A 27,818-nucleotide genomic window follows, 5' to 3' on the forward strand; every position below is an offset into this window, starting at 1 on the left:
ATTTGCTGCAGCAGAGGAACCACGGGCAAAGAGCGATTGCTCCACCCGATGGCCTTTCAGTCTTGATCACACCAGTAGCACTGAATAAAAAAAACAAAAAAGCACTACATTACGTGCAGTCACTTTGTCAACCTTATTACAGAACGAGGCAGGAAAGGCCACAGTGTCGAATCACACCTGCTGTCATACGGTGCTACTGTACGCCTCACATCTCAGCAATCTTGAGGCTGTTCATTACCACAAGCGAGTTCGTCAGCTATATTTTGCTACCAACATGAAATGTTGTCTCCAACTTGCCTGTCGGTCCCTGCGCTGCTCTACATGTGGAGCCAGTGGATGTGGCGGCCTTGGTTGACCCTCCAGGCCTGCCAGACAGCACTGCACCTTGTGGCGCGATGCCTCCAAAAATGCCAGGCTTTGCCGCAGCTGCGCAACATGCATGCTCTGTCATCAGAGGACTGTACAAGAATCACCTTTTTCTATGTCGGCTCCTTTCTCTTCAGGTCTGTGCAGTAGGAATACTACAAGACATTGTGGTTGCCGAGTGGCATCTGCTGCAGTGTGAAATACAGATTAAAATTCGGTGTTGCCTTTGCGCTACGGTGTATACACTGTATCTAACGTACAAACTCCTCTAAGTGTAGCCTCTGCAAACCGCCAGGATTACTGGGCCATAGGCTTGATTTTTTGCAAGCCACATGCGCATAATATTGAATACCAGCTACTTGCCTGGCATCTGCCTAGCTGCCGGTGGCATAACCATACCTTTATTTAGGGAGGAGGGATGGGTTCTTCGCCGGCAACTACCACTTTCTCACCCTCTTCCTCAATATACTATATATATATATATATATATATATATAGACAGAAAGAAGCAGGCGTAGTAAAAGTGTAAACTTCATTGTGCATCTTTGTAGATAAAGCACGCTTTATCAACAAAGATGCACATTTTTACTTTGCTGAACAGCAACAGTTTTTCATTGCTGTAGCATGTGGCCAATTTGCGTCAAAGTATGCCATCATCCTTATGCTATTTTTAAAAATGATGCTATTTAAAAAAAGATAAGGCCATCCCCCTTTTTTTTGCTACTTGATGCATTTATATAATGTACGTTGATGAGCTAGTTGAGCTAAAAATGGGACCAAACAAAAACAGGATGGCACACTCTCTCGTGTCTTCTTGTTTAGTACCGTTTTAACTCTGTTTGTTTTTTCCAAGCATTTATATAAGCAGCAACGTTTACCAACCCATAGTGAACAATGTAACGCATTGTGGCCCATCATTTGCAAAAATATTATGCACATGCGCAAGAGATGTATTCTCCAACCACAATATTCGCATCTGCAGACTAGCAGAACAATGTATTGTGAACAGCTTTATCTTTAACACACAAAATCCTGTCAACTTAATTCAAGCATCTCAGCACTAAAAGCCCAAATAAACTTACCCTCTCTAGCCTCATGCCGTAGAATAGCACATCTTAACTTTCTTTATTAAGTTTCCATTTTTTTGCCTTTGGCAACCCGTACATAAAGAGAGAACATCGCATTGAACGCACCAGTCACCCTAACATAGTATATCCCCCACAAGCCCATACTGTGACTCTTCAGCAATCATTCTTTCTGCAGACAAAACGAGACTGGAGTGGCCTGCTTACTGAAGTTTCCACTATCATCGAGCTATTTGCATTTAAGCAGCTCAACAAAAACATCCCATTGTAACTTGTAATATCTTTGTTTGCCATTAACCACCCACTCCTTAACGTAATGTCTCAGCAAGAGACCTTTGAGGAAATAAATAAATAAATAAACTAAGAAAAATGTGCGGTTGCTTCAGACAGCATTTTGCATCCTTGTTGATTTTCCTGCAATAAAGCTTTTCTCTCTCCCCAGCTTTCAGTGTGGATCACCTTGTGTGTTCACTTCGAAAACACCTTGTCACTGGCTGTGAACAAAGCTAAGGCCCACAGAAATTTCTGGAATCTTAATAGATGCAATGGCCTGTCAGCTTGCACCTTTTGAAATGGGCTCCTTTAATTGTCTGCTCACCCTGCTTATGCCTACTAGGCTCAGTAATGTGTAAAGTTGGGTTAGTTGGTGATTGGCAGCGAGTGTCGTCTTTTCTTGTGTCTTCACTGTGTCCGCGTCGGTGCGCTGCTTCGCCAGCAAGGTATGATACCTGCTAGGCAGTGTGTCCTGTATAGGAAGTGAAGTATTTTACAAGACTGCCCTACTATTCATCATTGTCAGTACGGTAATTATTAGAAACAGGTCCTCTTACTTTTTTGTTCCCCACTGGGTGCTTTGTCCTGTTCCTTCTTCACTGTGAAACTCCCTTGTTCAGTCAGGTGTCAGCCATCGCTAGTGCGGCTAGCAAAATTCTCCTACTTTCTTCCAACAACCACAAATGTGGCCACTTTTTTCACAATCAGACGCAAGCTTATAGCTATTTGTGCATTTTGGTGCTTTGTTCATGTGCATGGGAGAGGGGATTGCACCCATGAAACAATCCCACCTTTTCGAACTGCCACTAGCCCTCGACTTGCCTTCACATTCAACTTTTCCCTTTCAGGCCATTCTTTCTGAGCTTATTGTTCTATGGGAAATGGGGGCAGGGAGTCAGAAAATGTTAGGGGGAGGGAGGTTTCAACCTCCCAAGCCCCACCCTCTGGCAACACAAAATGCTAGCTGCTTTACCCCATCAGGTCCTTCCTAGAGGGCAGCACAAGGAGGAAACACACAGACATAAAAACATGAAGAGGTAGTAATTAAAGAGAAAGGCATGAGAAACATGTCCATAGTGATTGCTATGCAGACAATAAATATGTAGTAGGAAGTATGGGGAAAAGGGAGTAATGGTTGTGGGGATGCGCGACTCTCACGCCTCCCCTGAGATCTAGTTTTCCCTCATGGCTCATCTCCTGCAGGGCGGCTTCGCCCGCCGCGTGGCCTGGCGCCCGCGGCGGTCGGAGTGGTACAAGCGCGGTGCGAGAGATGGCGCGAGCGTCGCGCCGCTGCGGGGTTACTCGGGCGCCGGGAGACAAGGCGCTCGGTCTCTCTTTGGGTTTGGGAAGCAAGCGGGACGGACATGCCGTCTGCGCGTGCGCCGACCCATGCTTCTGCGAGACCGTCTCGCGTGGCCGCCTTGGACACCGTCCGCGTGACCGTACACGCGAATGACCAGGCGTTGGGATCCAGCATGGGGCGAACATATTCGCTCGCTACCAGGTCGCGGCCGGTAAGTCGGACTTCTAGATTTGTCGCGCGCCCATCGGCATGTTTTGTGGATAGCAACTCGGCTAGCAGGCATTGATCTATGAAAGGTGCAATAAATGCCCTTGTGATTGTTTGCACTACTGTGTTGTCGTTCCTTTGTCCCAAGAGCACGGGTGAGAGAACCCCCACATCTGGCTGCCCAACGTGGGACTCTTGGGGCATCGGACGATAGTTTTAACAGTTTGCTTCGTTCGAGACCTTTGTTTGAACCGAAGCGTAGGCCTAGCGTGGATTTTGATCGCTAGCGTCGGCGGCGTGCTTTCTTGAGCGAGGTGATGGTGGCTGTAGTGTGTTTGAACATATCAACATGCTAAGCTTTTTCGCAAGTGTTTTTTTTAATGATATTCGTCAGTACGAGAGCCACGTGGTCTGCATCCTGGGAGAGCGAGGCTGAGCGCCCGCGGAGCAGTGGTAAGCCTGAAGCGAGTGAGTACGGAAGCCTCGTGGGTGATCCGAATTTCTTATGTAAATAGCTTCTTCTATCTCTTTGACTCGGATGAAGTCGCGGCTCTGGGAGCCGGGTGGCCGCGGGCCACGGGTGCCACTACGGGCTGACTGGTATTGCGGCCTGGCACCGGGCGCTCCGACACCGTCTAGGACGGTGGGCGCCGTCAACTCGGATGCTGTGTGCACCGAGCGGAGTAGGACCACCTCACAGAGCTGACGTCTCCTCCCGGCTGCCTGTTTTGCGCCCATTCTGGGTGTTGTTTTGGATGCCGGTTGTTGTCAGGGTAGCGACGCTTTAGGCCTAAGGCTTTACGAAGCTGCCTGTCGCACGTGGAGGGACACAACCTGGTGGACCGTGGCGTTGAGGTGTTGCAATTTGCTTCCCTCATTCTATTTAGCCTCGCACGAATTGAAATTACTCGTTCGACTCAAGGAAGCGAGCTTCGTTCACGTGAACTTCGCATCTGAGTAGCTGCCCGATCTTTTGCTAGCCGAGTTGAACATCGTACCACGTGGGCGATGCGCATGCAGAATTCCTCTCCCTTGCACTACTTTAGTGTTTGCCGAGTGTGTTGAGTGTACGCAGTGTGAACGGAGTCACCCCTGGTCTGCCGTCACCTGCACATCGTCTGCGCTGCTGCCCCGGACTACGATCGAGCCACCCCGGGCGATGGTGATGCTGTGGCCAGTTCGGCGCAGCGACTTCGGCGGCCTCCTGCATCCAGCTCACAACCCTCGGCGGCGGACAAAAGAGCCGGCGGTCACCGACAGCTACGGCGGCTCTTCCCAGCAGGGCGCGTCGGCACGAGCGACGCTTGCTCGTTCCGACTACTGCGTCGTCGTCTCCGGAGTCCTGGCCTGGCATCGTGCCGCCGAGTCTGCAAAGCTGCCGCTGTGACCGGCGGACGCCAGCGGTGCACCCAAGGACAATGTCGGCTCGCATGTTATGGACAGCGTGCGGACATTTCTTCGGCGCGACCACTGTTTAATGTTCTACCTTGTTTGCGAAGCACAGTTTGATGTTAGACCGTGTCACATGTCCCGCCGGAATATGTAGTGATTTAAGGTTGGGGGGATGTGGGGATGCGTGACTCTCACGCCTCCCCTGAGATCTAGTTTTCCCGCATGGCTCGTCTCCTGCAGGGCGGCTTCGCCCGCCGCGTGGCCTGGCGCCCGCGGCGGTCGGAGTGGTACAAGCGCGGTGCGAGAGATGGCGCGAGCGTCGCGCCGCTGCAGGGTTACTCGGGCGCCGGGAGTCAAGGCGCTCGGTCTCTCTTTGGGTTCGGGAAGCAAGCGGGACGGACATGCCGTCTGCGCGTGCGCCGACCCATGCTTCTGCGAGACCGTCTCGCGTGGCCGCCTTGGACACCGTCCGCGTGACCGTACACGCGAATGACCAGGCGTTGGGATCCAGCATGGGGCGAACATATTCGCTCGCTACCAGGTCGCGGTAAGTCGGACTTCTAGATTTGTCGCGCGCCCATTGGCATGTTCTGTGGATAGCAACTCGGCTAGCAGGCATTGATCTATGAAAGGTGCAATAAATGCCCTTGTGATTGTTTGCACTACTGTGTTGTCGTTCCTTTGTCCCAAGAGCACGGGTGAGAGAACCCCCACATGGTCACTGAGCTTGCACTTGCACCCGAGAAATGTACAGACAATTAAGGAATGCACGAATGACACAAATGAAAACTCTCAACTGGTATTTTTATACAAAGTAATTCATAATAAACATCTCTTACAAGTGCCATATGGAAGTGAAAAGTTATAAAAGAAAGTAACCACAGCAAAAACATGCAAACAGCTGGATCTGCTAGCTACCAGTCAACCCTGTGCTGCACAGTTGTGGCTGCAGACCAGCATTCATGGACATCCACATTTTATTAAAAACAGAATAATAAATAATTATTTTAAAAAGGCACCAAATAGGACAATTACAGAGCTGCTAAAAAAATATGGAAGACACTTTTGCCAGTCAGCTGTATAACCTGTTCACAGAAAAAATATGCGTGCCTTTGCAGTACATGTTTTACAATTGCATATTTTTGGCTTAGTGTATATCTTTGTGATTGACTTGGCATATGTTTGACATTGTGTGAATTAGCACCACTGCATGCCATGATGAGGATATATGTGGATTCTAAAGCTAATCACTTTCAATATCGCTGCCACTTATTGACAAACTAAAATTTCTCATAGTGTAGCTGGTGTGAGTGCATTGTGCGAGTGCAGTCGGTATGCTTAAACTGCTGGAATCCCTTCAGCTTCTACTAAAATGTTTCTTGCTGCGATACTATAAATTGTAGTCAGGACAAAGATCTACTCAAAACTAAGTTACTAATGCATCTGTGCAGAATGTGTTTGACTAACAAGTTAACACTTCCACAACAACAGTATGCCGATGAACAGCATATGTGCTTGCAATAAATACATTTCGTAAAGGTGAATGACTGGGCCTACAATATCAAACTTTGTAGTAGCACTGCGAAAAGTGCTGCCATACGTATCAGCCACAACAAAACTGCTGTACATCCAACCTACTTCCTTGGAGGCACCTCCATAAAGACGGTTCGGGCCCTACCCATTCTGGGTGTAACATTTAGCTCTTCTCTCAACTTTTCCGCATATGTCACCAGCACTGTCTCTAAGCATCAGCCAATTCTTAGGTTTGTGTCCCGTGTCTCCCTTCCCTGATGACGTAAGGTTTTCCGAGCACTCTACGCTTCTATCATTCTGTCATGACTTGAGTACTGCTCATCAGTATAGTTCCCGTAACCAAACTCGCGATGCTAACAAACTTAAGCTTGTTCAGCGCCGGACAACACGCACCCTCTACTCTCGTCTTTTCGGTTGTCGCAAGCTCATGCCAGCCTATGAGGATTGCCTGAAACCCCTCAAGTAGCACACCCTGCAATACCAGCGCAACATTGCACTAGTCTATACTGCAGCGTGCTTGACGGCTCTTTGAACAGCACTAATCTTTCTTCAGTTCGTCTGAACAAGTGGTCAGCATAGCCCAAGCCCTCATCACACCTCTATGGCCCGACACCACAACTCCATGATTATACCTGGCATACAGAGCTTTCTCTTCACACTCCTTGGCCATTTGGATTCTCCTTCCTTGGAACCAGACTGAATTGGCACTTCTGTGTGCTGTCCACCCGTCGAATGTGTGCGTGTGTGCCGTGCTGTGCTATTGAGCAAGTGTGTGTGTGCGTGCGTGTGTGTGCACGTGGAGGGGAAGGAGGTGTCGTCTGCATCCTGCATATTCCTGCTCTAGATGGCTGGTTACCAGATGCTCTAACATACAGGCATCAGCCTTTCTTTTTAATCTAGAGTGCCAAGTTACCACTAAGGTTATTATTATTATTACTATTATTATTATTAGAATCATCACTACGACCACATTGATTGTGTTGAAGCCAGCGTGACACATAATTCAAAATATTTTTGGAGCTTTCTGCGCTCTCACTCTTCTAAAAAAAGTGCCAAAGATGTATGTCTTCTTCATGAAAATGGTGGTGTTGTCTCGAACACTGCTGATGCCTTTGCAGAACATTTGTGTGCTATATGGTGTGAAATATGCTTCAAGTAACCTTCTTTCTCAGTCTGGCACAGTTTGTACGCTATCAGTCAATGAAAACCTTGTTTTCAAGTGTATGAAGTGCCTTAAACCTTCTCTTTCTTGTGGCGTTGATGGTATTTCTTCCGCAGAGCTTAACCCTTTGAGACACTGTCTACACAATTGTGCACAGCAGGAGAGTGCATCAATAGCAAAAGCACTGATGAAAGTAGTGGTATTTAAAATGTGTTTCATACATCTTGCAACATTTATTATTGGAACTGTGCTGCAATATTGAATAATGTGCAGCATGTTTTAGCAAAATGAGTGGGAAGGTAGACGGCTGGGTGTTTTTACTCTGTGTCAGTATGTTGTATGTAGCAGGTTCACTTCTTTCGTTGTTTTTTACTACGTCGTGCACCAGGCATAATTTTCAAGTGGCTGGATAAGTGCTTTTGAAGCTTTTCAAAACACGAAATAATACATATTCTCATATTTTGTGTTCCTGTAGTGAGCTTTCGCATGGAGTTGAAATTTTGTAAACTTTACAAAATTCGCTAAACAATTGAAAATTCTTAATATTTTCTGCAGCTGTACACTTTCTACGATTCTGAAAATGCAAGAGATTGGGTGAAAGCAACTTTTCAATCAACGGGATAAAGTGGCATCTGAAAGGGTTAAGACGTATGGAAGCATACTTGTTCCCTGTTCTCACAAACATTTTCAATAGTTCCCTAAAGTTTAGTACCTTTTCTAGCACTCGGAAGGTAGCATGGACATTGCCCATACACAAATCAGGTGCTAGATGTGCAGTTACTAACTGCCGACCTATATCTATCCTCTGCAGTGCGTCAAAAGTGTTTGGATCAATATTGGATTCCTTGCTTTCTGTTAGTGCTAAGAGCATTTTAATAAATGAACAGCATGACTTTGTGTGCCGACAACTTAAAACTATTTGACACTGTGAACAGTGTTCACCACTGCATCGACTTCTAAAAAGACATTTTTTCACTCTCAAACTGGTGCAGAAACAATAAGTACTCCTAAATGCTTCCAATACTATGACATTAAGTTATATGCAGAAAACGCACCATGTGAAATTTTGATACACCCTACGTGATGCTTAGGGTTGATGTAATGAAAGATCTTGGTGTGTACTTCGACAAAATGCTAAGCTTCTCTTCACATAGATAATTACACAACATGCCCTTCATGCTCTTGGAATTGAATGGTGTATATTGCATGATTTTCACTCGCCTATTGTGTTTCTGAAATTCTGCTGTGTGCCGCCAACTACTAGAGTATGCCTCTGTAGCAGGGGGTGCAACGAGCAAATCTAATTCCGACCTCATTGAACGCATCCAGAATAAATTGATATCTTAAAGCATCACTTTTACCATTCAGGCGACCACAGTTGAGCCTTCTCAAATGTACTTCAACTCGCAGCTCTAGATTCAAGCCTTAATCACACCTTTTGTTCCTGTATAAGGTGGTCCATGACATTATGCATTCCCTAAAGCTTCTTGATCATATGCATTTGTTCGTGCCACAACAGCATACCAGGTAGCATTCCACATTTGTTGCCTGGCCTTTTTGCAAGATTTTGCTGTATAAGACTCGACTCCAAAACATGCTTCAGAGTTCGTTTCCTGTGTTTTGTGTATCTGTAAATAATCACATAGGATTAACTCCCGTTTACTTTTCCTCTTTTCTTTATTTGTTTCTCTATCTTGCATTTTTTTGTCTACCACATTCATGTTTTCTGTACATTTTGTCTCGCATAGTGCTCGTTAACTGCACCAGTACAAAGGCTCTCTAGCTGTTCCTGGGCACTACAATAAACATTTGAATGATTATTATTATCGTAGTATAAAATCGTGCTTTTTAAGTATGTACTGGTATACTATTTCAGTGCAGTAGCTTTTGTGCAATTAAAAAAAGGGCATAAATTAAAAAAGTGCAATAATAATATGCTATGTGCTTGATTATATGCATTGTGCTATTAATTTCGTCTGAGTAATAATAATGGTTAGCTACTGTATCTAGTGTAGTGCAATAAAATATGCCACAGCAATTATTGCGTGCCTCGCAGAACAAATTGAATATCTTTCTCAGTCAAAACATCATAGCAGGCTGAAAACAATAAAACAATTTTTTTTGTGGTGATGAAGTGTATAAATTGTGAAAATAACCTGTTTATATATTTCTTATACTATGCAAATGAGCTGCTCCCATGCATTCGAATAAGCGCTTCAATAGTACAACTTGGCAAAGGGCAACGAAAGACCCCTATTAAAACCCTCCCATTCTCAAGCTTGTATTATCTGACGGTATGTCACTTCATTAATGTAAAGAAAGACAAACTTGACATGTGGAAACCAGTTACAATAGAACATGGCCCTTACACTGTGAAAATGTTTTGTAGCAATACACTCAATGTGAAGGCCTCCGGATGCGGTGTTGATGCATCAAAACAACCCAGAATAATAGAGGCGATCCATGGGCTAGATTTAACAGAATCAAGAATCAGGGGGAGGCAAGCTATGAATTAACAGAATCAAGAATCTCGGGGAGGCAAGCTATGAATTACATAAATTTTAGCTATTCTAGATTTTTTTTGTGAGTGCTATAGGTGTCTCAATTCTTTTTTGCTGATTTTCTCAGAACCCACTTTCTCACGTTCCTTTCATGCACCAGCAAGCATAATTACATTGACACATGCTTTATCTATATGTGGTTACCGTATTTCACCGGCTAAAAAATGTTAAACATTATCACTCGGTGCAGGATGCGCCTGAACGTATCGGAAGTTTCGCGAATGTTATCGATGGTTCTGTCTGTTGTCAACAAACCCTGTTAATCTGATTGAATACGTGAAACGAATTATGTAGTAGTTTCTGGAAGGCGCGCGGGCACCAGCGAATAGACTGTAACTTTCGACGACTGATGTATGCAAACCGATGCGCTTGACCCGCAGACGAGATTTTCGGCGATGGCTGACATTGCTCGCCGCTATTGTTGTGATTGAGTCTGCACTATTTATTTACCGTCACTACTACGTGACAATATTTCCAACACAGATTTTTTTCAGTGATACTTTGCACGCCTGATTCTTACATAGTTGGCTGTGCAATGAGTTACCAAAAAATGAAATGGTACAACAGTTTTTGATATGATATGGCATCGTCGTGCAGGTGTTTGCAAAGCGATCTTGAAGGCAGATGACTCGCGAGCGCTGATGTCGATATTTTGTGCACTATTATTACTTCAAAAATAAAAAGAAACTGTTACGGCAGGCATGTATTCATTATTCAAACGTGTTGTTTATATCTAAAAGCGCATACAGATCACTAACTTATTGTTTCAAGCTTAGCTTACAGCAGGCTGTTTTAGGCCGGGCTTTGACGGGTGAAGACAAAATAGTCCAGCAACAGTGCGCCGCAGCCGAGGAGCGAGCTTCGGCACGCGTCGGAGCTTCGCTCCAGTGGTTGCGTGCCCTCTTCCTCCGACCAACGCGAAGCGAAGCGTTCGCTTGTCGGCGCGCGCCGAAGCTTGCCGACGCATGCCAGTGGTTGGGGAATAAGAGTTGAGATCTTGAAGGAATTTCACTTGCAGCACTTTTCCAGCTTAAAGGTCCAAGCATCCACCAGGTGAAGCCTCCCCTCTGGTATTAACTGATTAACTTAAGGATGCTAAGAGTTGAGATCTTGAATGGAATTTCACTTGCAGCACTTTTCCACTTCGTTCAAGCATCCACCAGGTGGAGCCTTCCCTCTGGTATTTACTGATTAACTTAAGGAGGCTAAGAGTTGTGATCTTGAATGCAATTTCACTTGCAACACTTTTACACTTTGTTCAAGCATCCACCAGGTGGAGCCTTCCCTCTGGTATTAAGGTAAAAAAGGTGAAAGGTGGTATTAAGGTGGTATTAAGCCTCCTTAAGGTGGTAGTATTAAGGTGAAAAAAGGTGGAAGTGAACGTTGGATGTCAGAAATACGTGAGAAAAAGAAGGCCACACCTAGAATATTTTGGAACCACATAAAGCAGGAAGTGAACAACAATACAACAACATATCCTAGACGAAGATGAAAACAGACAGGAAGGAGAAGCGGCAATAAATGACATCCGAAAAGTAACAGCCAAATCTTTCCAAGGCAATGATGAGGTTGTACTTGAAGAAAAAAGCATGAAAGAGACCAAAGTGGAAAAGGAGCTGGTGCTGACAAATTTAAACTGGAAGAAAGCGGAAGAGAAAATTCCTAAGCGCACAGCCACAGGGCTAGATGACGTTCCCTTTAGGCTAATAAATGAACTAGGACCAAAAAGTAAGGAAGCTCTGGTGAAAGCAGTGGAAAAAACTTTAAAAGATAGATGAATACCAGACAGTTGGCGACAAAGTAGAATGAATTTAATTTATAAAGGTAAGGAGGAGAAAGACAGAATTCACTCATTTAGACCGTTGACCATTACATCGGTAATATATAGGCTAGCAATGCAGGCGATCAAAGCTTCAAGCATGGGCAGAGAATAATGGCATTTTGGGGGAGCTTCAGAATGGCTTCGGAATAGGTAGGCGTTTGGATGATAACTTGTTTGTTCTTACTCAATGTATTGAAATATCAAAAGCAGACCATTGTATGTGGCCTTTTTAGACATTACAGGAGCCTACAACAATGTAGACCACAACATTTTGTGGGATATTCTGGAAGGGGAAGGCTTAGGTAACGATTGTCTACAGCTTTTGAGAGAGATTTACCTAGAAAATACCGTTTGCGCTGAATAGGAAGGGATGAGGGGCGAGTAGAAAGTTCATAGCAACAAGGGACTGAGGCAGGGGTGCCCTTTATCCTTGCTGCTGTTTATGATGTACATCGTGAGGATGGAGAGGGCGCTAGAAGGAAGTAATATTGGGTTTAATCTCTCATACAAACAGGCGGGTACAGTAGTAGAGCAGCAACTCCCAGGTTTATCTTATGCGGACGACATTGTGTTGCTAGCTAACAAGCAAAGTGATTTGCAATGTCTGTCTAATACCTGTGGACAGGAAGGCAACAATTTAGGTTTGAAATTTAGTGTTAGAAAATCAGGTGTTGTGGCATTCAATAAAAACAATGAACAGACAGTGGCAATACAGGGCCAGGAAATACCTCAAGTAACAGACTATAAATACTTTAGTATATGGATAAATGAAGGAAATAGATATACGGAAACACAGGAAAAAATAATAACAGTGAAGGGGAAGAGAAATGCAGCCATAATGAAGCACAGAGCGCTATGGGGATACAATAGGTACGATCTGCTCCGAGGTATGTGGAAAGGTGTAATGTTTCCAGGACTTACTTTTGGAAATGCAGTTCTTTGCTTTAAATCGGGGGTACAATCAGGACTCGATGGGAACCAAAGGGCAGTGGGCGCTCACTGGAAGACTACAAATGAAGCTGTGCAGGGTGATGTGGGCTGGACTAGTTTTGAAGTGAGGGAACCTCTCAGTAAAATTAAGTATGAAGAACGGCTCAGGAATATGCAAGAAAGTAAATGGGCTGGGAGAGTGTCCAGGTATCTGTACAGGAAAAACATTAATTCACAGTGGAAGAAAAGAACTAGGAAGCTTACCAGCAAGTATGTGGCCTGTAGGGTGGGCAACACAGCAACAAAGAAGGTCAAGCGGAAAGTCAGAGAGGCTGAAATAATCTCATGGGTGGCGGTAATGGAAAAGAAACCTGCCATGAGTAACTACTTAAGAGGAAAAAACGAAATGAGGAAAGAAACCATTTATGATAACTCAAAGGGAAGCTCATTACTTTTCGAAGCGAGATCGGGATGCCTTAGAACACGCACCTATAAAGCGAGATATAAGAAGGGAGAAGAAGCATGTGCTTGCTGCGGTAAAGCTAGGGAAACTACGGAGCATGTTTTATTAGAATGTGAAGACGTCTGCCCAGCGGCCGATTTAGGCACTACTGGCCTCCTTGAAGCCCTTGGGTTCAGCGAGAGCAGTGGAAAAGTAAATATGTCCGTAGTAGGGATTAGTAAGAGGTGATTGGAGGATTGGTGGAATAAAAGTAGGGAAACGACAAAGAACGGAGACGTACAAAAGCACAGTTCACAATAGGGGATCAGAAAATTTGGTTGTGTGAGTTCATAGTGTTTTTTTTTCTTTTTTTTTTATTGCTTAACTTAGGTAGGACATTGGGCAGCATAATAGCAAGAGCTTGGTGGCGCAACCCACCGCCCCGTTCCAAAGGGGACGCTCATAACATCCATCCATCCATCCATCCTAACTGATTAACTTAAGGAGGCTAAGAGTTGAGATCTTGAATAGAATTTCACTTGCAGCACTTTTACACTTTGTTCAATTACCCACCAGGTGGAGGCTTCTCTGGTATTAACTGATTAATTTAAGAAGGCTAGGTGACTATTCATCACTGCTCAGTTTCAAAATGGGTGCCAATAAATCATCACCATCATCATAACGGGAGATTTAGAGAAAAGGAGATCTATACAAAATGCTAGGCTGATAAGGATGTATAGCATACCTGAGATAACTCAAGCAGGCCTAGGTGACTATTTGTCACCGCCCAGTTTCAAGAATATGCCAATAGGTCATCATCGTAACTAGAGTTACTATAGCATACATAATGAGGGTCTTGAATCCGGCAACATTGATGCCTTCAGGTTAAATATGTGTAGGTTTATTGACCAGTTTCCTTCACCCAAAAAGATCACATTCGTGTGACACCTGCGGCAAAAAAAGGATGTTCCACGTTTGCCGCCAAGGTCTGTGAGTGGTGGTGCTGGCTGACACTCCCAGGGTTCTACTAGGACACATAATTACCCAAGAAAGTGGATCGGGGAACGGCGCCGTGGTAGCTCAATTGGTAGAGCATCGCACGCGAAATGCGAAGGTTGTGGGTTCGGTTCCCACCTGCGGCAAGTTGTTTTTTCATGCACTTTAATTTCCATTAATTTATTGTTTCTTTATTTCATTTATTAAGCACAAGTAATTTCCCCTATGTTTTCCTTAGTGTCAGTGTTTGTTGGCTTCTTATGATATGACTATAATAAAAATCGGGCCCCTCAGTTAACCTCCTTTCTTCTCGTTTGTAGCATATACAGTAACTCTAAACCTTCTCACCAATACAGGCAATTTGTGCCGCACGCTGACTCACAATCATAGCTATTCATCACTGCTGTCTTAAAATGTTTCTGGCTCCTCCTTGTAGATCACATTCAACCTGTCCAACTTTGGGGTCGGTTGGAGTGCGCAGCAGGCTCGCGCAGCACATAAGCCCAGATTTGCTCGCACAAACCTGTTGGAGCTTCTCCTGGACACGCAGCTGGGCCTCCTCATCACCAAAGCGAGGAGATTCCCTGAAAGCCTGGGCTAAGGACTCCACACCTGCACAAGGTCGAAAGATGTCAAAGTCGGTCACACTTTGCTCGTATAAACAAGCGGGTTATAGCTTTTTTCAGCATTGCGCCAAACTGAGATAATGTTGCAGTTGTGCAATCATATTTAATTATATTTATTATAGACAAATGTATAAGAACGTAGTTAACGGTTCAGTTCTTACAGCCTTAAATGTTAACGCTGAAGAGAGCCTTGTTAAAGGGGTCCTGAACCACCCTTCAGGCTTGGTGAAATAACATAGTCCGTGGATAGCATACGGTGCTGTGAACATCTCGGCCAAGTTTTGCTGTCATATGTGGTGCATGGAGGTCGCAAGCGGAGCACGGAGTCACCTTTCTCTCAAACGCTCTCTTTTCATTCCCAACAGAGTAAATACTCCTCAATCTCTGTGGGTACTTTATTTCGTAATAAAGCGGATTCCCATATGCGGCTGCTATTGGTAGCTGCAGTCTGCTACGTAGCGTAGATACTGTTGCTGCTGCGGCGTGCTGAGGACAACTGCATTTGGCTTACATTTAGCGCGTCGTAGGCACCAAAATGCTAAGTAGTGGCGACTATGTTAACATCCAAAATGAAATTTGAACTGCGTGCCGTGGAGACATTTAAAATACGAAGCGTTGTGGGCATGCACTGCTCCACCGTAGCATTCGCAGTGCAAGGCATTGGAGAAGGAGCAGAAGCATCGTGAAGGCCATGTTTGACTGCCAATAACTCTGCTTCTGCTGAACGCATTGAAGTACTTTTTGCAGCAAAGTATCTATGAAATAGCCTAGGTTAACTTCAAGATAATTTTTTCTCCTCAATAATAAATTGTTCAGGCCCCCTTTAAGCATCTACCTTTCACTGCAGTAGCGTGTATTAATGAACAACCAGTTGCAATGCTGTGAGATCTCCCGCAATATAAGTGAACTGTAATTGACCTGGGTTCTGCCTCCCCATCTTTCTGTTGGAGAATATAAGCCAAAATACAATGAACAGCACTCAGCTACCAGGGTCTACACAATTAGACAAAATTAGACAATACAAAGTTTTACAACTGCAAATGTTGCTGTACAGGTAATAGACACCTATATGCCAACAGGGTTACTACATTCAAATCAGAGGGTTTAGGGTTGATATCATTGCTAGGCTTGTTAATCAAAACTGCCATGGTTGCAAACAAAATAAAATTAATGTCTGTGATAAATATGATATTTAAAAAAAGAAGGAAATCACTCTGGCAATAAAATACTTTTTTACTACATTATACTGTAGTTCGTCATATTGCATAACGCAGTTCAGTAAATGATAACAGTCTGTGGACAGCTGTGTGGCACTATGTGCATATTAAGAGCACAAGAAAATAATGCTAGCAGCTGAATGTTTTTTATAAATTTGTAAGAACTAACTGGCGAACAGTGTGTGCTTTTCCATCTTATCAGGGTGGTACTGTCAGCCGGCAGAAAGCGCTCCACAAAAACAGCACACTTTGAGGATAAGAGGATAACAAGGTGTTGAAGGTTCTCGAACAGTACCCAGAAGAAAGCATGCAGACAACATAGAAAACCGACTTCTCTCTGCAAAACTTGTGGCTTAGAAAGCTGTCCATAGCATAAATTCTTCCAGCATCATAACGTTGTCATAGATTCTGAAGTGGAGTGTGTACAGCGCCACCTCATAGACGGGTTGCACACTTGGTTCACCATATCTATCTGCGCTGGCGTATGCACATAGGAGTCCTTCAGATCACTAGGGGTTGTTGTTGTTGTTGTGTGGCCAGCTGTGTGGTACACTGCAAGTCCAAGTAAGATGTGTTTTGCCAGTCATGTGTGATCTGCTCAGCTTCCTGCCACGGACGAAAAACAGCAAGCTAAACCCACAAGCAGCATGTATATAAACAAGTTTTACAAAATGTTCTAGGCCATAACTCATGGTTGCATGTGAATGTCACATTTCATTAAGAAAAGAGAAAACAGGGAAATAGTGCACAATAGCTGGTGAAAAACAATGCTAAAAGCTCGGTGATATGGCATTATGGCATAATCACACAGTCATCCAATCACCCAGGAGACAAGGAAAGCATAACGATACAACATCTACTGGCTGTCTACCTAGGAAGAAGCTGTAAAAAAAAAAAGAAAAAAAGAAAAAAAATTTGCACTGAGCACGGTGATGGCCAACTGCTTAGATAATCCTCTGGATCATCCACTTGATCTTCCCTAGATCTGCCTCATGCTGAGTTTCTTCCGTTGGCTTAAAGCAAAATAAGCTAAAGTTCAAAATAAAAATACTGATCCAAGCTGTGAAAACCTTGTTTTCCTCGCCGCTCTGTGTCAAGGTCCTTTTGTAGCAGCTGCAGCAGCCTCTGAAGGGCCTCCTTGCGCCTCTGGGGCTGCATGGGACTTGACAGATCCTCCGCCTGCATAGTTGTTTTGTTTTTGTTTTGCAAGAGCAGTGCATGTGGCAGTTGCCAGTGCTTCAGTGAAGCTGACTTACATAGAAATCTGGTAGCAGCTGCTCAGGCACATTGGGTGCAGTGGCTCTAAGGCGCACAGCCTCCTCAATGTCCTGCTTGGCATCCACACGGGCTGTCTGTGCCTGCACACACTCGGCACACTGCAAAGATAACATGGGGAAGCATGTCACAATTAAGTGAAGCAAGTTTGAGCACGGAGCCAGTGCTATGCTCAATGGAGGGCCATTTGGCGGCCAGCTGTGCATTTGCACTTCAAGGTTTTGGTTTGCGCAATTTAGTTCTAGCAGTAGCAGAGAAATCCCAGCATTACGTTAGCTTGGGTGACTTCCTGGGCTCTTTTGTCCTCTCGGTTGGCAATGTGATCAGGTGTCCATTACCATTACCGTAAAATTCCGAGCAAGTGCCCCCCCCAATGGTAAAACATAACCTAAGAAAATTTGCGGGAAGAAGGGGGGGGGGGGGTGCGCGGAGGGAAGCTTGCTCGGTCGCGGACCGAAATTCAAGGGCTGTAAGCGCTGGATCCGGCGGCCAGCGAGCCAGCGATTGCATGCTCGTCTGGCTGGCTCGTATATTGTAGGTTAACCGCGACATAATTGTGCATTTTGGGAAGCTACCGCAAGAACACACGAGTCCCGTGTTTTCATGCAGTAGCTTCCCAAAATCATGAATAAATAACTGACCTACACCCACACTCTGCTATAATCATGTACAGATTGTGTTGACCAACATAGGCGCTTCATTACCAGTTGCATGCGGTCGTGTCATAGGGTCCACTGGTCTCTGATTCAATGGCCCAGTGAGCTTCTAGTCATCGGCAGCAATCAACGGAGCCGACACTGCAGACGTGGCCTTGCGAAAACACTGCTCGCATAGTTGTGTTTATATTGGCATCTTTTGTTTAAAGCGAGAGAGATGTGCAAACACGTTTGTTTTCACTTTATTTGCTAAGCCATTCCGAGTGTCCAGACAGGGGCGCTGGTTCTGGGTGGAGCTATGCACCACTCGCTCATTCGTACCATGTTCGTACAATGTGTCCTGAATCGTTGTATGTGGCAAGGCTGAGTCTGGCTCGTCGTATCACGAATCACACGCAAAATCGCACCATGCATCTCGCGCATGTGACACTTCGCACCATGCAGGAAGGAAAAAGTTAGGAGAGAGCACATTACGTCATGAAGCCAGCCCTTTGCTCAGTGGTGGCCCAATACGTGGCCTCTTGCATCGGAATTACGGAGCAAGAATTGACATTTGCTGAGACGATTGGTTTCCAGTAGCTATGCCAGTAGTCTTTATTCAGTGTGCTCTTGTCCGGCTGCCATGCCGTGGCTCTGCTTGCAGAGCGGGAACACTGAAACGAGTATACTAGTCATCATCATCATCAGCCTAGTTACGCCCACTGCAGGGCAAAGGCCTCTCCCATACTTCTCCAACTACCCCGGTCATGTACTAATTGTGGCCATGTTGTCCCTGCAAACGTCTTGATGTCATCCGCCCACCTAACTTTCTGCCGCCCCCTGCTACGCATCCCTTCCCTTGGAATCCAGTCCGTAACCCTTAGTGACCATCGGTTATCTTCCCTCCTCATTACATGTCCGGCCCATGCCCATTTCTTTTTCTTGATTTCAACTAAGATGTCGTTTACCCGCGTTTGTTCCCTCGCCCAATCTGCTCTTTTCTTATCCCTTAACGTCACACCCATCATTCTTCTTTCCATAGCTCGTTGCGTCGTCCTCAATTTCAGCAGAACCCTTTTCGTAAGTCTCCAGGTTTCTGCCCCATATGTGAGTACTGGTAACACACAGCTGTTATACACTTTCCTTTTGAGGGATAGTGGCAACCTGCTGTTCATGATTTGAGAATGCCTGCCAAACGCACCCCAGCCCATTCTTATTCTTCTGGTTATTTCAGTCTCATGATCCGGATCCGTGGTCACTACCTGCCCTAAGTAGATGTAGTCCCTTACCCCTTCCAGTGCTTCGCTACCTATCGTAAACTGCTGTTCTCTTCCGAGCCTGTTAAACATTACTTTAGTTTTCTGCAGATTAATTTTCAGACCCACCCTTCTGCTTTGCCTCTCCAGGTCAGTGAGCATGCATTGCAATTGGTCTCCTGAGTTACTAAGCAAGGCAATATCATCAGCGAATCGCAAGTTGCTAAGGTATTCTCCATCAACTTTTATCCCCAATTCTTCCCACTCCAGGCCTCTGAATACCTCCTGTAAACATGCTGTGAATAGCATTGGAGATATCGTATCTCCCTGTCTGACGCCTTTCTTTATAGGGATTTTGTTGCTTTCTTTGTGGAGGACTACGGTGGCTGTGGAGCCGCTATAGATATCTTCCAGTATCTTTACATATGGCTCATCTACACCCTGATTCCGTAATGCCTCCATGACTGCTGAGGTTTCGACTGAATCAAACGCTTTCTCGTAATCAATGAAAGCTATATATAAGGGTTGGTTATATTCTGCACATTTCTCTATCACTTGATTGATAGTGTGAATATGGTCTATTGTTGAGTAGCCTTTACGGAATCCTGCCTGGTCCTTTGGTTGACAGAAGTCTAAGGTGTTCCTGATTCTATTTGCGATTACCTTAGTAAATACTTTGTAGGCAACGGACAGTAAGCTGATCGGTCTATAATTTTTCAAGTCTTTGGCGTCCCCTTTCTTATGGATTAGGATTATGCTAACGTTCTTCCAAGATTCCGGTACGCTCGAGGTTATGAGGCATTGCGTATACAGGGTGGCCAGTTTCTCTAGAACAATCTGACCACCATCCTTCAAAAAATCTGCTGTTACCTGATCCTCCCCAGCTGCCTTCCCCCTTTGCATAGCTCCTAAGGCTTTCTTTACTTCTTCTGGCGCTACCTGTGGGATTTCGAATTCCTCTAGGCTATTCTCTCTTCCACTATCGTCGTGGGTGCCACTGGTACTGTATAAATCTCTATAGAACTCCTCAGCCACTTGAACTATCTCATCCATATTAGTAACAATATTGCCGGCTTTGCCTCTTAACGCACACATCTGATTCTTGCCTATTCCTAGTTTCTTCTTCACTGTTTTTAGGCTTCCTCCGTTCCTGAGAGCCTGTTCAATTCTATCCATATTATAGTTCCTGATGTCCGCTGTCTTACGCTTGTTGATTAACTTAGAAAGTTCTGCCAGTTCTATTCTAGCTGTAGGGTTAGAGGCTTTCATACATTGGCGTTTCTTGATCAGATCTTTCGTCTCCTGCGATAGCTTACTGGTTTCCTGTCTAACGGCGTTACCACCGACTTCTATTGCGCACTCCTTAATGATGCCCATGAGATAGTCGTTCATTGCTTCAACACTAAGGTCCTCTTCCTGAGTTAAAGCCGAATACCTGTTCTGTAGCTTGATCCGGAATTCCTCTAGTTTCCCTCTTACCGCTAACTCATTGATTGGCTTCTTGTGTACCAGTTTCTTCCGTTCCCTCCTCAAGTCTAGGCTAATCCGAGTTCTTACCATCCTATGGTCACTGCAGCGTACCTTGGCGAGCAAGTCTACATCTTGTATGATGCCAGGGTTCGCGCAGAGTATGAAGTCGATTTCATTTCTAGTCTCACCATTCGGGCTCCTCCACGTCCACTTTCGACTAACCCGCTTGCGGAAAAAGGTGTTCATTATCCGCATATTATTCTGTTCTGCAAACTCTACTAATAATTCTCCTCTGCTATTCCTAGAGCCTATGCCATATTCCCCCACTGACTTGTCTCCAGCCTGCTTCTTGCCTACCCTGGCATTGAAGTCGCCCATCAGTATAGTGTATTTTGTTTTGACTTTACCCATCGCCGATTCCACGTCTTCATAAAATCTTTCAACTTCCTGATCATCATGACTGCATGTAGGGGCATAGACTTGTACCACCTTCAATTTGTACCTCTTATTAAGTTTCACAACAAGACCTGCCACCCTCTCGTTAATGCTATAGAATTCCTGTATGTTACCAGCTATTTCCTTATTAATCAGGAATCCGACTCCTAGTTCTCGTCTCTCCGCTAAGCCCCGATAACACAGTACATGCCCGCTTTTTAGCACTGTATATGCTTCTTTTGTCCTCCTAACCTCACTGAGCCCTATTATATCCCATTTACTACCCTCTAATTCCTCCAATAACACTGCTAGACTCGCCTCACTAGATAGCGTTCTAACGTTAAACGTTGCCAGGTTCAGATTCCAATGGCGGCCTGTCCGGAGCCAGGTATTCTTAGCACCCTCTGCAGCGTCACAGATCTGACCGCCGCCGTGGTCAGTTGCTTCGCGGCTGCTGGGGACTGAGGGCCGGGGTTTGATTATTGTATTCATATAGGAAATTGTGGCCAAGTATTGCACCAGGGTGGCCAATCCTGCTCTGGTGAGAGAGTGCGTTACCGGTTCTGGTCACCAGGATCAGGCCGCACTCCAGGCCTGTTTGTGCAATTTTCTCAACACACGGTTTTTTTTTTTTGTATTTTCCGGTGGGGAATTGCGCGGCACCGGGACTTGAATCACGGTCCTCTTGCACTGGAGACGGATACTCTACTGTCCCCGCAGGAGTTAAATTAAAAATTGAATTATGGGGTTTTGCGTGACAAAACCACTTTCTGATTATGCGCGCCGTAGTGGAGGACTCCGAAAATTTCGACCACCTGGGGTTCTTTAACGTGCCCCTAATTCTAAGTACACGGGTGTTTTCGCATTTCGCCCCCATCGAAATGCGGCCGCCATGGCCGGGGTCCGATCCCGCGACCTCGTGCTCAGCAGTCTAACACCATAACCACTGAGCAACCACGGCGGGTCCCGCAGGAGTTGTACGCCTCATTTAACCTACAGTGGTGCCCTATTTGATCAGTCAAGGTGGACCAATCTGAGCTCGGTTATACTGCATGGATGGCACTTGGCTAGAGAACCTGGTATTTATGACCTGCACATGTGTGGCCACACATAATTGAGGATATATAATTTTTTTTTTAGGAGGGTTTCTGTACAGTGATAAAATGAAGGAAAATACATTAAAGAAAGAAAAAAAAAGGGGGGGGGAGAAGGAACATAACATGTGATTTGAACTCGTGATCCTTCAATGTTGCCCGGAAAGGTAGCTCAGTCGGTTGGTTCGTCAAGCCAACGGTTACTTTCAAGCGCCATAGCTCCTGCTCCGAGCCTCATACTTATGTGGAAAGGGACTGATGTTGTCCGCGGCAGTCGAGTGGTTGGAAGGCATAATTTCTTGGAAAAATGGCCGCCAGAGGAGCAGCATGAACTCGAGCGGCTTTAGAGACTAGGAAAACTGCCTTAAAATATTTAGACTTGAGGGGAAGCTTCGTTAACAAACTATAACACGGCAATCAGCACTCGTATACGATGAGAGAAATTATTGAGACGTGGAAAATTCCCTTGAAATAAATCTGGTTTGCGAGACAAATGCTTGTATGTATTGAATCTCTTAAAAGATGAGGGGGGAAATATGCGCTCACCGAGAGGGCATCGTCAGCACGAGACCACCACCAGGCACCTTACTGAGATGTAGAGAGCTTCGCGGCTGGAACAAAGTCTCCCCTCTCCGCCGGCCAAGGGTGGAAAACGCGCTTTCCGATCGCTCAAGGTTGCGCGGACATTGTATAGCTCTAGCGTCTAGAAAAAAGCTTAAACAGGTGCGAGGGCGGCACGCATAGCGTGGGAAGCTAGCCGCCGGAATAGCTATCTCAAGTACTGCTGCTGGCGAGGGCGAAATACCTTCGTGTAATTATAATAACCCTAATAGGACTTCCTTCAAAGAAAAAAAAAAGAAAAGAAAAAAAAGGGAAACGGCTCAGAAGGCTATACTACGAGAGCTATGACTGATACTTTTCTATATATATGTATTCATCTCATCTATGGGATCGCATGCGCGCGCTGTTGCTTTGTCTCTGCGTGTAGTAGTTAAGAGAGCCAGTTTAAGGGCGGAGAAGAAGGAAGGAGAGGAAAGCAATATTGCAGCGCCGTGGTTTTAAAGCGCAACCGTGGTAGAGAAACGGAAGGCGATATATGCATGCGTGTCCATGATACGCACACGACAAACTGCCTTACAATATTTAGACTTGAGGGGAAGCTTCGTTAACAAACTATAACACGGCAATCAGCACTCGAATATAATTATAAGATAATTTTAAATATTCATCTCATCTATAGGATCTAAAGCGCGCGCTGTTGCTTTGTCTGTGCGCGTAGTAGTTAAGAGAGCCAGTTTAAGGGCGGAGAAGAGGGAAGGAAAGGAAAGTCTCTGAAGCAAACTTGCAGCGCTGGTGTTTTAGAGCGCAACCGTGGTAGAGAAACGGAAAGGCGATATAAGCATGCGTGGCCATGATACGCACACGACAAACTGCCTTACAATATTTAGACTTGAGGGGAAGCTTCGTTAACAAACTATAACACGGCAATCAGCACTCGTATACGACGAGAGAAATTATTGAGACGTGGAAAATTCCCTTGAAATAAATCTGGTTTGCGAGACAAATGCTTGTATGTATTGAATCTCTTAAAAGATGAGGGGGGAAATATGCGCTCACCGAGAGGGCATCGTCAGCACGAGACCACCACCAGGCACCTTACTGAGATGTAGAGAGCTTCGCGGCCGGAACGAAGTCTCCCCTCTCCGCCGGCCAAGGGTGGAAGACGCGCTTTCCGATCGCTCAAGGTTGCGCGGACATTGTATAGCTCTAGCGTCTAGGAAAAAGCTTAAACAGGTGCGAGGGCGGCACGCATAGCGTGGGAAGCTAGCCGCCGGAATAGCTATCTCAAGTACTGCTGCTGGCGAGGGCGAAATACCTTCGTGTAATTATAATAACCCTAATAGGACTTCTTTCAAAGAAAAAAGAAAGAAAAAAAAAAGGGAAACAGCTCAGAAGGCTATACTACGAGAGCTATGACTGATACTTTTCTATATATATGGATTCATCTCATCTATGGGATCGCATGCGCGCGCTGTTGCTTTGTCTCTGCGTGTAGTAGTTAAGAGAGCCAGTTTAAGGGCGGAGAAGAAGGAAGGAGGGGAAAGCAATATTGCAGCGCCGTGGTTTTAAAGCGCAACCGTGGTAGGGAAACGGAAGGCGATATAAGCATGCGTGTCCATGATACGCACACGACAAACTGCCTTACAATATTTAGACTTGAGGGGAAGCTTCGTTAACAAACTATAACACGGCAATCAGCACTCGAATATAATTATAACCCTAATAATAATTGTAAATATTCATCTCATCTATAGGATCTAAAGCGCGCGCTGTTGCTTTGTCTGTGCGTGTAGTAGTTAAGAGAGCCAGTTTAAGGGCGGAGAAGAGGGAAGGAAAGGAAAGTCTCTGAAGCAAACTTGCAGCGCCGTGGTTTTTGAGTGCAACCGTGGTAGAGAAACGGAAAGGCGATATAAGCATGCGTGGCCATGATACGCACACGACAAACTGCCTTACAATATTTAGACTTGAGGGGAAGCTTCGTTAACAAACTATAACACGGCAATCAGCACTCGTATACGACGAGAGAAATTATTGAGACGTGGAAAATTCCCTTGAAATAAATCTGGTTTGCGAGACAAATGCTTGTATGTATTGAATCTCTTAAAAGATGAGGGGGGAAATATGCGCTCACCGAGAGGGCATCGTCAGCACGAGACCACCACCAGGCACTCTAACTAAAATTAACCGCACACGTTGACGTGTGGTCACATGTTGGGCCGACAGGTTTGGGCTTCAATCGCGTTGCGTGATGCTCCCTCCTACCCTTTTCCTTTCTCCATGCTTCGTACGTTTGGACAAAATGGCAACTGACAAAGGCTATGGCCATGGAGGAAGGAAAAAAAATAGGAGGAAGCATTACATCACGCTGCCAGCTTTGGCAAGCGAATGTTCCATGAAGCCACAGTGGTGGCCTCACATGTGGCCTCTTCTGTCAAAATCATGTGGAGCAAGAATCGACATTTGCTGAGACGTTTGGTTCCCAGTAGCAATGCCAGTAGTTTTTATTCAGTTTTGTATGGCTGCCCTGCCGTGGCTTTGCCTGTAGAGCGGGATCACTAAAACCAACCACATACGTTGACGTGCGATCACGTGTTGGGCCACCAGGTTGGCTTCAATCGTGTTGTGGTATGCTCCCTCCTATCTTTTTCCTTCCTCCATGGCCGTTTCAATGTTGCACTGTGCAAACTTGACATTTCCACAGTGCAACATCCTAAAAGACAGGCTGTCGGACCCAAAACACTGCCAATACATCACTATTCATTGCTTTCTTTTGTACTCGGAACAAAATGATATGACATGTTTTTGCATATAACACATAACCGACTATAGCAAATCAATTTCAGAAGATTCGATTGAAATCGGAGGTGACTTGTTTTTTTGTTTTGCACACGAAAACTGTCAAATTTCTGACATTCTGCAAGTTTTCTTAAATTTCCTGCCCAAAATAATGATTTCAGTATGTAAGCTAGACTAAATACACTTTGGTGCAACTTTAACAAGTAGCAATGAATGCACAAGCAAAATTATGAAAGAAACTCGCGGTAACAAGGCACTAAACATTTGCCAAAAAGGTCACTTTTCTTTCACTGCTTGCTCAAAAGCCAAGCCTGCCATTTTTTTGTTTGTGTTGTGAATTTGTGCAAGCAATTAAGTGTATCTTATTTTCATTAATAAGGTTGTGCAAAGTAAGTATAAAAAGTATGAAAGCATTAAAAATGCAACTTTTTTTTGTACTCTCAGAAAATTGTAACTGCATGCAACTGCATTAGCTGCAATTTCCACCTTCTTTCAGTCAAGAATTTTTCATGTTGAAACAGAGCCGTGCGCAGAAAAAATAAACTTGTTTCCAATGTAATCAAGGATTTTTCTGTCATAAAAATTTTGTCAAAATCAAAAAATAGTCAGGACCCCCTCTGACTATCCTTATTTGAATACACCCTATATAAATGACCTCTTTGTGTTTGCGACACTGTATCCTTTGTTCCTAAGAGCTTTTGAGATCTCACCACTGAAGCTTTGTTTTTCACTAAAATTTATCGACAACCTATACTATATTCAGTCTGCACTGTTCAATAAAGCACTTGGCATTTTTGCTTGCCCGCCTTGTTGAGAAAAAAAAGAGACCTCATTATATGAGCACCTCATCATTGTAGAAGCAAGCTGCTGCAGAGTTGCCTGCTGGTAACTAGAGTAAAAGTATTGACAAACCAGGGAAACAGTGTTGCCAAGCTTTCTATTGCCAATGCAAGCCAAAAAAATTCAACCTTGTGAAATTTCTGTAAGAACAAAGCGGTGACAAGCAGTAAATTGTTCAAAGCTAGAATAAAGAAGAATGTGACTGCCAGTGCACTGTCTTGTGGCCCACGAAAGTTCGCTAGAGCAAAGTTTCACAGCAGGTGGTGTCGTGTAGCAGCGCTCGGAAACTTTGTTGGTTCTTTAAGAGAGTGGCTGTCACCATGAGGACAGCTGTGCTTGATCACCTATGGGCCGTGTTTTAGGAGAAGCCAGTCTGGAGGCCCTGGACAGAAGCAAGCACTGCGTCGTTCTCTGTCTGAACAAGAGACCCTGTGTGCGGCATCTGTCTCGGTGCCCTCTGGTCACCAGTACCCACCTGCAGCGCTTGTGGGGCTTTGTGCAACAAGTGCTGGGCATATCGTGACAATGCTGTGTGCAGTGCCTCCAGGCGCTCCTGCTCCAGAGCCTGCAGCCAGCCGGCAGTCTGGAACAGCAGCGTCTCCCACTCCTGCCGTGCCTGCTCAGCCGACATGCACGCGCCATAATATTCGCTCTCGGCCTTGGTCAGAGCATTCTCCGCCTTGCGCCGCTTGCTCTCCAGCTGCGGAATTCACAATGCGTACATGCGCAAACTCAAATAAATTGCACTTCCATACAATGCTGGAAGGACATTTTAATATGCAGCAGACACGGAAGAAGGCCACTGAGAGGCTTCCAGAGAAATGAGAAGCAGAAAGACCATGGTGTCACGATTGCTTGGGAGTTGACATGCGACTGACTAGGAGGTCCCTGTGCCTCACTGCCCAATATTGTGGCTCAGATAACGTGGCCAAGTGTAATCTTGCAAACATCAGCAAGATGGGGAATATGTGCACAAGACTCTGAAATCATCAGAATGATGTGACAAAAGGCTGCGGCAATCAAACATTACACAGCCGAGCACGTGTAAAGCATGTCAAGGACGATGAAATGGGATTGAATTGAGCCAAACAACTTCTCCTTGAGGCTGGACCCTCAACCACTGATCATACAGTCCACCCCCAAACACTCTAAGCAGGTGCACAGGAAAGTATGCAAATCCCTTATGTAGCATGCATACCAATCAAGCCAGTGCATCATTGTATGAGACTGGCCGTGGTCACACCTTGTGGAGGTCTCTATCAGTGAGGAGGCGCATGCCCCGATGCGAGCGGGGTTCGAGCACCCGCCCTTGGGCCTGCTCATTGATCCGGGCACAATGGTGGGCGTGGCGCTTGGTCCGATCCTGAAGGGCACGACGTTCCCGCACGGCACGTGCACGGCGCTCCACGGCTGCCTCGAGAGCCTTGCGCCGTCCTGCCTGAGCCTCGCAGGAGGCTCGCAGAGGCCCACACACTCCCTCCGACAGGCCCCGCGACAGACCTCTGCACCAGTATGGCCTGCTTTGTGTTCAAGAGCCCTGT

General features: G+C 45.4%; 1 protein-coding gene across 4 annotated transcripts in view; it reads right to left on the reverse strand.

Moving 5' to 3' along the window:
• The window catches only part of Nost (Nostrin), a 109,136-nt gene that overhangs the window by 47,144 nt on the left and 34,174 nt on the right, over window positions 1–27,818 (reverse strand). For 3 of the 4 annotated variants that reach the window (XR_012825844.1, XR_012825845.1, XM_075679570.1), the window contains exons 5-10: window positions 27,521–27,779; window positions 26,753–26,977; window positions 17,172–17,291; window positions 16,986–17,094; window positions 14,596–14,684; window positions 298–426 (exon numbers count right to left, since the gene is read on the reverse strand). Coding sequence is in view for 2 of the 4 variants with exons in the window: in XM_075679570.1 (XP_075535685.1) it covers window positions 298–426; window positions 14,596–14,684; window positions 16,986–17,094; window positions 17,172–17,291; window positions 26,753–26,977; window positions 27,521–27,779 (931 nt within the window). In the remaining 2 variants the exon portion in view is untranslated. The remainder of the gene's footprint in view (window positions 1–297; window positions 427–14,595; window positions 14,685–16,985; window positions 17,095–17,171; window positions 17,292–26,752; window positions 26,978–27,520; window positions 27,780–27,818) is intronic. The other variant, XM_075679571.1, reaches the window with a different exon arrangement.

Source organism: Dermacentor variabilis, chromosome 2 (assembly GCF_050947875.1).
Source record: "Dermacentor variabilis isolate Ectoservices chromosome 2, ASM5094787v1, whole genome shotgun sequence".
Classification (NCBI taxonomy): Eukaryota; Metazoa; Arthropoda; class Arachnida; order Ixodida; family Ixodidae; genus Dermacentor; species Dermacentor variabilis.